Source organism: Scyliorhinus torazame, chromosome 30 (genome assembly GCF_047496885.1).
Source record: "Scyliorhinus torazame isolate Kashiwa2021f chromosome 30, sScyTor2.1, whole genome shotgun sequence".
Lineage (NCBI taxonomy): Eukaryota > Metazoa > Chordata > Chondrichthyes > Carcharhiniformes > Scyliorhinidae > Scyliorhinus > Scyliorhinus torazame.
The window spans coordinates 34,779,361-34,792,415 of NC_092736.1; the positions used below are offsets into that span (position 1 = coordinate 34,779,361).

A 13,055-nucleotide genomic window follows, 5' to 3' on the forward strand; every position below is an offset into this window, starting at 1 on the left:
AATAGGAAGATAGAGCAGACAAACACGTGGCTAAACAGCTGGTGTAGGAGGGAGGGTTTCCGTTTTCTGGACCACTGGGAGCTCTTCCGGGGCAGGTGTGACCTGTATAAGATGGACGGGTTGCATCTAAACCGGAGAGGCATAAATATCCTGGCCGCGAGGTTTGCTAGTGTCACACGGGAGGGTTTAAACTAGTATGGCAGGGGGGTGGGTACGGGAGCAATAGGTCAGAAGGTGAGAGCATTGAGGGAGAACTAGGGAATAGGGACAGTGTGGCTCTGAGGCAGAGCAGACGGGGAAAAGTTGCTGAACACAGCGGGTCTGGTGGCCTGAAGTGCATATGTTTTAATGCAAGGAGCATTACGGGTAAGGCAGATGAACTTAGAGCTTGGATTACTACTTGGAACTATGATGTTATTGCCATTACAGAGACCTGGTTGAGGGAAGGGCAGGATTGGCAGCTAAACGTTCCAGGATTTAGATGTTTCAGGCGGGATAGAGGGGGATGTAAAAGGGGAGGCGGAGTTGCGCTACTTGTTCGGGAGAATATCACAGCTATACTGCGAGAGGACACCTCAGAGGGCAGTGAGGCTATATGGGTAGAGATCAGGAATAAGAAGGGTGCAGTCACAATGTTGGGGGTATACTACAGGCCTCCCAACAGCCAGCGGGAGATAGAGGAGCAGATAGGTAGACAGATTTTGGAAAAGAGTAAAAACAACAGGGTTGTGGTGATGGGAGACTTCAACTTCCCCAATATTGACTGGGACTCACTTAGTGCCAGGGGCTTAGACGGGGCAGAGTTTGTAAGGAGCATCCAGGAGGGCTTCTTAAAACAATATGTAAACAGTCCAACTAGGGAAGGGGCGGTACTGGACCTGGTATTGGGGAATGAGCCCGGCCAGGTGGTAGATGTTTCAGTAGGGGAGCATTTCGGTAACAGTGACCACAATTCAGTAAGTTTTAAAGTACTGGTGGACAAGGATAAGAGTGGTCCGAGGATGAATGTGCTAAATTGGGGGAAGGCTAATTATGACAATATTAGGCGGGAACTGAAGAACATAGATTGGGGGCGGATGTTTGAGGGCAAATCAACATCTGACATGTGGGAGGCTTTCAAGTGTCAGTTGAAGGGAATACAGGACAGGCATGTTCCTGTGAGGAAGAAAGATAAATACGGCAATTTTCGGGAACCTTGGATGACGAGTGATATTGTAGGCCTCGTCAAAAAGAAAAAGGAGGCATTTGTCAGGGCTAAAAGGCTGGGAACAGACGAAGCCTGTGTGGCATATAAGGAAAGTAGGAAGGAACTTAAGCAAGGAGTCAGGAGGGCTAGAAGGGGTCATGAAAAGTCATTGGCAAATAGGGTTAAGGAAAATCCCAAGGCTTTTTACACTTACATAAAAAGCAAGAGGGTAGCCAGGGAAAGGGTTGGCCCACTGAAAGATAGGCAAGGGAATCTATGTGTGGAGCCAGAGGAAATGGGCGAGGTACTAAATGAATACTTTGCATCAGTATTCACCAAAGAGAAGGAATTGGTAGATGTTGAGTCTGGAGAAGGGGGTGTAGATAGCCTGGGTCACATTGTGATCCAAAAAGACGAGGTGTTGGGTGTCTTAAAAAATATTAAGGTAGATAAGTCCCCAGGGCCTGATGGGATCTACCCCAGAATACTGAAGGAGGCTGGAGAGGAAATTGCTGAGGCCTTGACAGAAATCTTTGGATCCTCGCTGTCTTCAGGGGATGTCCCGGAGGACTGGAGAATAGCCAATGTTGTTCCTCTGTTTAAGAAGGGTAGCAAGGATAATCCCGGGAACTACAGGCCGGTGAGCCTTACTTCAGTGGTAGGGAAATTACTGGAGAGAATTCTTCGAGACAGGATCTACTCCCATTTGGAAGCAAATGGACGTATTAGTGAGAGGCAGCACGGTTTTGTGAAGGGGAGGTCGTGTCTCACTAACTTGATAGAGTTTTTCGAGGAGGTCACTAAGATGATTGATGCAGGTAGGGCAGTGGATGTTGTCTACATGGACTTCAGTAAGGCCTTTGACAAGGTCCCTCATGGTAGACTAGTACAAAAGGTGAAGTCACACGGGATCAGGGGTGAGCTGGCAAGGTGGATTCAGAACTGGCTAGGCCATAGAAGGCAGAGGGTAGCAATGGAGGGATGCTTTTCTAATTGGAGGGCTGTGACCAGTGGTGTTCCACAGGGATCAGTGCTGGGACCTTTGCTGTTTGTAGTATATATAAATGATTTGGAGGAAAATGTAACTGGTCTGATTAGCAAGTTTGCAGACGACACAAAGGTTGGTGGAATTGCGGATAGCGATGAGGACTGTCTGAGGATACAGCAGGATTTAGACTGTCTGGAGACTTGGGCGGAGAGATGGCAGATGGAGTTTAATCCGGACAAATGTGAGGTAATGCATTTTGGAAGGGCTAATGCAGGTAGGGAATATACAGTGAATGGTAGAACCCTCAAGAGTATTGAAAGTCAAAGAGATCTAGGAGTACAGGTCCACAGGTCATTGAAAGGGGCAACACAGGTGGAGAAGGTAGTCAAGAAGGCATACGGCATGCTTGCCTTCATTGGACGGGGCATTGAGTATAAGAATTGGCAAGTCATGTTGCAGCTGTATAGAACCTTAGTTAGGCCACACTTGGAGTATAGTGTTCAATTCTGGTCGCCACACTACCAGAAGGATGTGGAGGCTTTAGAGAGGGTGCAGAAGAGATTTACCAGAATGTTGCCTGGTATGGAGGGCATAAGCTATGAGGAGCGATTGAATAAACTCGGTTTGTTCTCTCTGGAACGAAGGAGGTTCAGGGGAGACCTGATAGAGGTCTACAAAATTATGAGGGGCATATACAGAGTGGATAGTCAGAGGCTTTTCCCCAGGGTAGAGGGGTCAATTACTAGGGGGCATAGGTTTAAGGTGAGAGGGGCAAGGTTTAGAGTAGATGTACGAGGCAAGTTTTTTACGCAGAGGGTAGTGGGTGCCTGGAACTCGCTACCGGAGGAGGTAGTGGAAGCAGGGACGATAGGGACATTTAAGGGGCATCTTGACAAATATATGAATAGGATGGGAATAGAAGGATACGGACCCAGGAAGTGTAGAAGATTGTAGTTTAGTCGGGCAGTATGGTCGGCGCGGGCTTGGAGGGCCGAAGGGCCTGTTCCTGTGCTGTACATTTCTTTGTTCTTTGTTCTTTGTTCTTTGACAGGGACATGTCTGTCCTGCACTCTAATCAACCTTTCCTTAAAAGACTCCCACATGTCAAATGTGGATTTACCCTTAAACAGCTGCTCCCAATCCACATTCCCTAGCCCCTGCCGAATTTTGTTATACTTGGCCTTTCCCCAATTTAGCACTCTTCCTTTAGGACCACTCTCGTCTTTGTCCATGAGTATTCTAAAACTTACGGAATTGTGATCGCTATTCCCAAAGTAATCACCGACTGAAACTTCAACCACCTGGCCGGGATCATTCCCCAATACCAGGTCCAGTATGGCCCCTTCCTGAGTTGGACTATTTACATAGTGCCCCTTGAATGTCACTATCGTCCCTGCTTCCACCACCTCCTCCAGCAGCGAGTTCCAGGCACCACAACCCACTGTGTAAAAAACTTGCCTCGTACATCTACTCTAAACCTTGCCCCTCGCACCTTAAACCTATGCCCCCTAGTAATTGACCCCTCTACCCTGGGAAAAAGCCTCTGACTATCCACTCGGTCTATGCCCCTCATAATTTTGTAGACCTCTATCAGGTCGCCCCTCAACTTCCGTTGTTCCAGTGAGAACAACCGAGTTTATTCAACCGCTCCTCATAGCTAATGCCCTCCATACCAGGCAACATCCTGGTAAATCTCTTCTGCACCCTCTCTAAAGCCTCTACATCCTTCTGGTAGTGTGGCCCTAAGTTCATCTGCCTTACCTGCTACACTTCTCGCATTAAAACAAATGCACCTCAGACCACCTGTTCCTTTGCGTTCATCATCTCTTCCCTGTCTACTCTTCCCCTTAGTCACAATGAATTTATTATCTAGTACCTTACTGGCTTTAGTTGCTGCCTCTTTACTGACCTCCCCCTGCCACATTAGTTTAAAACCTCCCCAACAGTGTTAGCAAAAGCACCCCCCTAGGACATTGGTTCCAGTCCTGCCCAGATGTAGACCATCCGATTTGTAATGATCCCACCGCCCCCAGAAACGGTTCCAATGCCCCAAAAATCTGAACTCCTCCCTCCTGCACCATCTCTCAAGCCACGTATTCATTCTGACTATTCTTGAATTTCTACTCTGACTGTCTCGTGGCACTGGTTGCAATCCTGAAATTACTACCATTGAGGTCATACTTTTTAAACTCGTCTCCCAACTTCCTAAATTCTGATTGTAGGACCTCATCCTATATCGTTGGTGCCTCTCTGCACCACAACATCTGGTTGTTCACCCTCCCCCTTCAGTATGTCCTGCAGCCGATCTGAGACATCCCTGACCCGTGCACCCGGGAGGCAACATACCATTCGGGAGTCTCGTTTAGCTGCATCTTCGATTAAGCTGCATCTTTCCAAATGGTCATAAATCCTATCCTTCAGGACCTTTTCCATTAACTTATCGACCACCGAAGTAAGACTAACCGGCCTATGATTACCAGGGTCATTCCTATTCCCTTTCTTGAACAGAGGAACAACATTCGCCACTCTCCAGTCCTCTGGCACTATCCCTGTGGACAGTGAGGACCCAAAGATCAAAACCAAAGGCTCTGCAATCTCAACCCTTGCCTCCCAAAGAATCCTTGTATATATCCCATCTGGCCCAGGGGACTTGTCGACCCTAAGGTTTTTCAAAATTGCTAATACATCCTTCCTCAGAACATCTACCTCCTCCAGCCTACCCGCCTGTATCACACTCTCATCCTCAAAAACATGGTCCCTCTCCTTGGTGACCTGTCTCCTGTCATGTCCTTATTTAGCCAAATTCCAGAAATGGTGCAACAATCTTCGCCATTGTGATTCCCCAGCTGAAGTGAATCAGCCACAGTGGCAGCAGTATGCAATAGCAGCTGTTTCATATTGCAGCTTTTTACAAACACACGTGCCCATGAATACATCTTTGCTTGAATACAAATAAAGCACGATACAATTCATCACAGTGTCAGTCATTCATCACAGTGTCAGTAAAAGATGTTGCAGAACCCACCAGCGTCTCTCCCTCAGCTAGCGCTTTTACACAACAATATTGGCCCACAACTTCCTCAGGGTGGCAATCTCTCAGGGTCAAGTTGGGTTTTTTGAATAGCTACCATGAAGTTAGGAGTCATTTTTTGTTTTACTCTAACTCTTTCAGAGTAACTATCAGGGTAAAACCGGCAGAACCAGCCGAAGTTAGCGATTTAAATTGCTTCTGTCGATGGTTCCCAGCCCAGCATAGTAATAATAATATTTATTAGTGTCACAAGTAGGCTTACATTAACACTGCAATGAAGTTACTGGGAAAATCATAGGAATATAGAAACAGGCAGCCATTCAGCCCCTCCACTTAATGGGATCATGGCTGATCTGTGACCTAACTCCATACTCCTGCCTTTGGCCCATATCCCTTAATATCTTTGCTTAACAAAAATCTATTGATCTCAAGATTTAAAATTACGTGTGCCAGCTTCAACTGCTGTTTGTGGGAGAGATCCAAACCTCTACCACCCTTTGAGTGAAGAATTGCTTCCTCACATCTCTCCTGTACGGTCCAGCCCAGAGGAAGCTAGCACTTCTGGACAACTGCCGGGTAAACCCTTGCATGGGAACTTCCTCTGCATCACTGGGGTACCCCCTAAATGTGACTCTGGTGAACCAGGAAGATATGGACCAATAACCTTTGAGTATTGGATGATGCCTTTTCTATAATATTACATTAAAATTCTAACATGTTATTTTAGGTCAAAAATAATTCCCAAGCAAAGTTGCCTCTGTAAAGGAGAGTTCAGTAATGTATACTCTTTGTTCTGTGAATGTCAGTAATCTGGACATCGCAGAAGAGCTAACTGACCATTCTACTACTTTAGTGTTCGCAAAAAATGTTTGTTTTTTTATAAAACAAAAAGCATGGTCAAATTAAATTATGTGCATTTGGGATGTGCAGCAAGTTATACCAACCACTATTATGAGGAGCCTTTCCAGATTGCTTCAGGTATAACGGGGCAGATATGTCCGCTGATTTCTCAGGCATAGCTTTGATGAAGAAATCTGCCACATTCAGCAAGAACTCCACACTGGCACACACGTACAAGTGTTCCAGGACAGCAATGATGGACGTCTCATCCTGTGTCTGGTTGTATTTCAACTCAATCATGACGTTTTCCTGAGCGCATTGCTTCTTCTCGATCATTCTGTGACAAAAGGAGGCGGTCTGATCATTAATAACCATTGCACATTGCAGTGGAATAATTCGGCAATTTGGTGGTGGGAAATGTTAAACTCTAATGCGGGATAATCTAAAAATGAGATGAAGAATGAAGAGGAGGGAGGAAGCGGATTTATAAAAAGGTTTTCCAAAGGGGAAAGCAGTGAGAAATTGTCGAGAAAAGTAGAGACAAACACAGAGGCACATTCCAGAGGGAGAGAATTTCCGGGTAGAGAGAGAAGGGGGAAAATTCTTAAAGGGCAGCAAGTGAACACAAGCAAATCTGCCAATTTTAACTAAACTTTCATTTTTAACGTTTATACTGGTTACAGGAATAAAGTTATTTCAGTGATTTGATAAATTCATCCTCACCTGTGTGTAACTTTTTCAATCCCTTCTCTTAGATCATCCAGTGTACACGTGGTGAGGTTCATGTCAAAATTCAGTGACCCGTTTGCGAACATCATCCCAGAGGCCGTGGTGAGGTGTAGCCTGAACTCACCGAGACGTGAACTTTCCAGGCGCTGCAGTTGGTCAGTGGCCTTCAATGAGCAAAATAAACAAACTCATTCGACAAGCGGGTTTGGAGTAGCCTGCTCAATAAAACATTCATCCAAGGTGGAAAGTGATGGGTTTCAATATGTACACGGAAAAGTTCAAATATCAGTATCATCGCAAAAAGGTAATGCATCGAAGATCAAGTTGCACAAAGTGTACAACCAATGGATGGCACGGCGGCACAGTGGTTAGCACTGCTGCACCAGAGACGCAGGTTCGATTCCCGGCTTGGGTCACTGCCTGTGTGGAGTTTGCACATTCTCCCAGTGGATTTCCTCCGGGTGCTCCGGTTTCCTCGCGCAGCCCAAAGATGTGCAGGTTAGGTGGATTGGCCATGCTAAAGTGTCCAAAAAGCTTATGTGGGATTACGGGGATAGGGCGGGGGAGTGGGCCTGGGTGGAGTGCTCCTTCCGAGGGTCGGTGCTGACTCGACAGGACAAATAGCCTCCTTCTTCACTGTAGGAATTCTATGATGTGCATCAGGAGAAAGTGGAATCCTCTATATTCTATACAAGTGAAGTTGAATTATGAAGTTAGGAAAGAATGTTGAGTTGAATTTTTTATAACCTTAGATTATCAATTTTGTCTCTCGATGACTTGCATCTTCATAAGTACCTTTCACAACTCCAAGGATGTGCAAAATGCTTTAATGTCAATGAATTAGCTTTGAAGTGCCATCACTGTTGTAATGCAGGAAATGTAGCAGACAATTTAGTGCAGCAAGTTCTATTAACAAGAATGAAATAAATGACAAATCACTTGCTTTAGGTTAACCTCTCAGACCTATCACGTCCCTTCAAAACAGTTCCCAGTTCTGATGAAAGGTCACACGGACCTGAAACTCTAACTCTGAACCACAGCCACTGGCTGATTTGCTGAGCATTGCCCGGTTTTATTTCAGAATTCCAGCGGTATTTTGAGGACAGAACGTTGACCAGGGCATGAGAACTCCCTGGTCTTCCCTGTGCCCGCCCACGGGAGAAGATGGAATCTCAAATTAACAGCTCATCCCAAAGAGAGCGCCGGCAAATGTCAGACACTGGGGAATTTATAACGGGGAACAAAGAAATGGCTGATCAACGAAATACATACTTTGGTTCCTTCTTCACAAAGGAAGTCACAAATAACATTCCTGAAAAGTTGGGAAGCACAGGATTTAGTGAGAGGGAGTAACTGAAGGAGATCAATATTAATAAAGTAAAGTCACCAGAGTCCCAGATGACCATATGCTGCTTTCCCCTGTGGGGGGGGGGGGGGGGGAGCTGACTGGTGGTGATTCAACCTGAGGATCACCACACCTCAGGCGAGGGGCAAGGTTGAGAAGGCTGGATAACTTCAGCCGGTACGGGGATTGAACCCACACTGTTGGTGTCGCTCCGCATCACGAACCAGCTGTCCAGTCAATTGAGCTAAACCGGCTTAGAGTGCTCTTTCAGTGGATCAGTGAAGACCCGCTGGGTCGTGTGGCCTCCTTCTGCACTGTAGGGATTCTATGATAACGAGAGGATTCAAGTACAGGAGCAGGGGTATCTTGCGGCAGTTATGCAGCGCCTTGGTGAGATCGCACCTGGGATATTAAGTGCAGTTTTTGTCTTCTTATCGGAGGGAGGATTTGCTTGATATGGAGGAAGTGCAGCGAATGTCTAGCAGACTGATTCCTGGGTGGTGGGACTGACGTATGAGGAGTGATCAAGTCGATTGCATTTACTGGAGTTCAGGAGAATGAGAGCAGCGGGGCGGGGGATCCTGATGAGACTGAACAGGCTAGCTGCGGGAAGAATATTCCCGATGTTGGGGACATCCAGAACTAGGAGTCATAAGAACATAACATAAGAACATAAGAACTAGGAGCAGGAGTAAGCCATCTGGCCCCTCGAGCCTGCTCCACCATTCAATGAGATCATGGCTGATCTGGTCACAGCCTAAGACTAAGGGGTCAGCCATTCAAGACTGAGATGAGGAAGAACTTCTTCTCTCAGAGAGTTGCAAACTTGTCTCTATTATGGAAAGCTGTTGGGGCCAGTTCATTGGATATATTCAAGAGGTTGTGGCCCTTGTGGCTAAAGGGATCAAAGGAGTACAGCAGGGTGGCACAGTGGGTTAGCCCTGTTGCCTCACGGCGCCGAGGTCCCAGATTCGATCCCGGCTCTGGGTTACTGTCAGTGTGGAGTTTGCACATTCTCCCCGTGTTTGTGTGGGTTTCATCCCCACAAGCCAAAGATGTGCAGGTTAGGTGGATTGGCCACGCTAAATTGCCCCTTAATTGGAAAAAATGAATTGGGTACACTAAATTTATTAAAAATAAGAAAAAAAGAAAAAAGAGGGGATCAAGGGGTATGGAGAGAATGTGGGAGTGGGATACTGTATTTGTATGATCAGCCTTGATCATATTGAATGGGGTGCACACTCCAAGGGCCGAATGGCCTCCTCCTGCACCTATTTCCTATGTTTTTCAATCTATAAAATTCTAACAGGACTAGACAGGAAGGACTTTCCCAATGGCCGGGGAGTCCAGAACCAGGGGTCACAGTCTGAGCACATGGGAGCCAACGGGACTCCAGGGAACAGACCAGGAAGGGAGGGAGAAGACCAGATGCAGAGGAGGGGGAGGCTGGAAAAAGGCCAAAACAGATATCGGGGGCCTAGAGCAAGGCCACAAGAAATGGAACTCCCAAAGAATCAATGAAAATGAGACGGGGGGGGGGTGAAATACCAGACAATCTCAGCAGGTCTGACAGCATCTGTGGAGAGAAAAGGGTGCGAACATTTTGAGTCTGGGTGACTCTTTGTCAAAGCTGGAGAGAACTGGAAATAGGGTCAGATTTATACTGTAGTGGGGGGAGGGGCATGGCGCGGTGGGGCTGAATAGGGGGCCAGCGATGGATGGAGATTGACAAAGATTTCAAGGACAGAAGACAAAAGGAATTTAAATGGAAGTGATTAATGCTAAGAAGGGACTGATAGTGGCATAAAAAGAGATTAGAATGTGTTAATGTGTGTGTTACCTTAGGAAAAAAGATAATTACATAAAAAGCCCATCTTTCTGATCTTTGCTTACTTCTTGTGGAAAAAAAAACTTTTCTTGCAGGAAAGACACTTGCTTCTTCAAACATGAAACGATAATTTTTTAAAAAGACACAACTATTTTCAACTCCAGATAAAGCAATTTGTACACACCTGTTTGAGTTCTTTAGTGTACAACACAATCGAAAGTGATTCAAATTTGAAGTCAAACTTCAGAGTCTCATATGGTTCAGGTTTATTTTTGGATTCCACATGGGTCGAATCACTTGCTTTCTGTGGACTACCTGCAAATTAAATACGGAATTCAGTCAGTAACAACTTGTTGGCTGAAGCCCTAATGATATAAGTACAACAAACGTGCCAAGTTAGGCATCAAAACACGCCTCATCTAACACTATTTTCTCAGGAGGCAGTATTTCGTCCAATTGCTGGAAATTATTCTGCTTACCCTGGCCTAATTTTGTGTTGGATTGATGCAATCCTCAGCATTCCTGCCTCAGCTACTGAGTTCAAAGCTCCCGATGCAAAGTCATAATCAAATCTGATTCTCCAGTCCGGTACTGAGGGAGTGCTGCATTACCACCTTTTGTTTTAACATTGAGAAAATAAACAGAGGTCCTGTCGGCCCCATCTTGGGGTGAAGTCAGAATCTTGCAATGCTCCTTGAAGGATGGCCTAATATTTCTTCTTCAACAAATGGCGAACAGAAATTGCGTGGTCCTTCATCTCATTGCTTTTCTAGGTTCCTGATGTTACAATTGTAACTGTTGGATTGACCCAGGTAACAGTCACTGTATTTCAATGTTACAGAAAGCACTCTGTAATGTTTGAGGAGGTAACAAACCAAGATCCTTTGCTTTTAAGTGAATGCCTTTGGTGATAGAAGTAGAATACTCTATGGACTCCTACCCTAATAAGCAATCAAACAATCTACCACAGAGACAAATATAGAGGAATACAGATGGCTAAGACTCTTGGCCCAGACTGATCTTGCACAAAGAGATCAGTTATGACCTTGATTTACTGGGCTGGAGAAGGAGGTGCTACAGTCAGAACTCCAGATCCTAGTTGCTACCTGATGCAGACAATGTAAACACGGGGCAGCACGGTAGCACAAGTGGATAACACTGTGGCTTCACAGCGCCAGAGTCCCAGGTTCGATTCCCCGCTGGGTCACTGTCTGTGCAGAGTCTGCCCGTGTGTGCGTGGGTTTCCTCCGGGTGCTCCGGTTTCCTCCCACAGTCCAAAGGTGTGCAGGTTAGGTGGATTGGCCACGATAAATTGCCCTTAATGGCCAAAAAAAAAAAGATTAGGAGGGGTTACTGGGTTAGGGTGGAAGTGAGGGCTTAAGTGGGTCGGTGCAGACTCGATGGGCCGAATGGCCTCCTTCTGCACTGTATGTTCTATATGGGCAGGATCAGATTCCAAAGGACAAGAGTGTTGTCAACACCACTTGGACTCATATGAGGTACTGATAAGCTGCTAATACCTGTGAACTTGTACCCAGCGGACATAACTGGCAAATAAAATAATAAAATACAATATAGAATCCAGAGAAACCCTACCCTGGAGGAGGAGGAAATTGCAGCCCATGCAGCCCTCTGAAAGAGCATATTGCCGCGGCCCACTCCCTCCCGCCCTATCTGTGGAACCCACCTAACCTACACATCTTTGGACACTAAGGGGCAATTTAACATGGCCAATCCACCTAACCTGCGCATCTTTGGACTGCGAGGGGAAACCGGAGCACCCGGAGGAAACCCCCGCAGACAGAGGGAGAACGTGCAAACGCCACACAGTTACCCGAGGCGGGAATTAAACCTGCTTCCTGGTGCTGTGAGGCAGCAGTGCTAACCACTGTGCCACCCTGTCACAGTATGTGGAACTCAGAGGCAGATGGCAATAGGCCTGGACAGCTATAATATGATGGACCACATGATGTATTAATGTTCGGACATGCTTTTTGCTCCTCCTATTCTGTCCTTAGTTTCCTTGGGTCCACACTCCAAGAAGGCAAAGCCTGATCAATCAGAGCATCAATGCTCGGATCTGGCCCCTGTGGAAGTTCTCAGGCAGAGAGGGATTAATCGTCTTTCCTTGAACAGAAGTATTTGGCTGCCAATCAGGGTTTTGCATGGTGATCAACCAATATCAGGAACTCAGTGGCAGGTGGCAAAAATAATAAGATGCACCACATTATGTGAGTGCTGCTCTTGCAATACCATGTACATGGAAGAGCACGATGCAGCAGTTCAGCGGTTACATTACTGGTCGTGCAAACCAGACCTGACAAATAATCCAGAGACGTGAGTTCACAACCCAGCATGCAACTAGGAAATTTAAATTTCAGCTAAATAAATAAAGCTGAAATGAAAGTTGAGAATCAGTAATGCTGACTGTGAAACTACTGATTGTCGTAATACTCCTTCTGGTTCAATAATGCCCTTTAGCCATAAGACATAGGAGCAGAATTAGGCCACTCGGCCCATCGAGTCTGCTCCACCATTCAATCATGGCTGATATGTTTCTCATCCCCATTCTCCTGCCTTCTCCCCATAACCCCTGATCCCCTTTAGCGAAGGAAACCTGCCTTCCTTCACCAGCTTCGACTTGGATTGCAAGCCAAACCCACAGCAATGTGGTTCACTTTCAGGTGTCCTATGGAATGGCCGAGTATATCACTGCTGCAAAAACCAGGAGACCAAAATCAGCGACTGTAATGGTTTCAAGAAGATGGCTTCTGATAAAGGAACGGAGAACAAATGTCTAAGGCGCCCACATTGGAAATGAACAAAACTATGCAATCTGCTTTAGGGCATCACGACAGATAAAACTACATTTTGACAAAGGTAAGATTGAGTCGGGGGGAGGGAGATGATGAAGTACCTTCACACAGGTTGGCTCCTGAGACAACAACTTTCTCTTTGATCTTGTCTGAGTCTTTGGGCCCTGCCGCACCACCCTGGTCACCTGTGACCTCACCAAAGTTTTCCAGCAGAATTTTCAGAAGGATCGTCAGATCATCCTGACTAACTGTAACCTGCAAGCAAACAGTGACAAAGAAAACCAAAGCATTA

The 13,055-nt window shown here is 46.2% G+C and overlaps 1 protein-coding gene across 1 annotated transcript in view; it reads right to left on the bottom strand.

The window, feature by feature from the left end:
- Positions 1 to 13,055, bottom strand: part of vps13c (vacuolar protein sorting 13 homolog C) — a 473,104-nt gene that overhangs the window by 196,198 nt on the left and 263,851 nt on the right. The window contains 4 exon segments of the mRNA XM_072493103.1: positions 6,150 to 6,382; positions 6,769 to 6,938; positions 10,132 to 10,262; positions 12,865 to 13,018. Of these exon segments, the coding sequence (XP_072349204.1) occupies positions 6,150 to 6,382; positions 6,769 to 6,938; positions 10,132 to 10,262; positions 12,865 to 13,018 (688 nt within the window).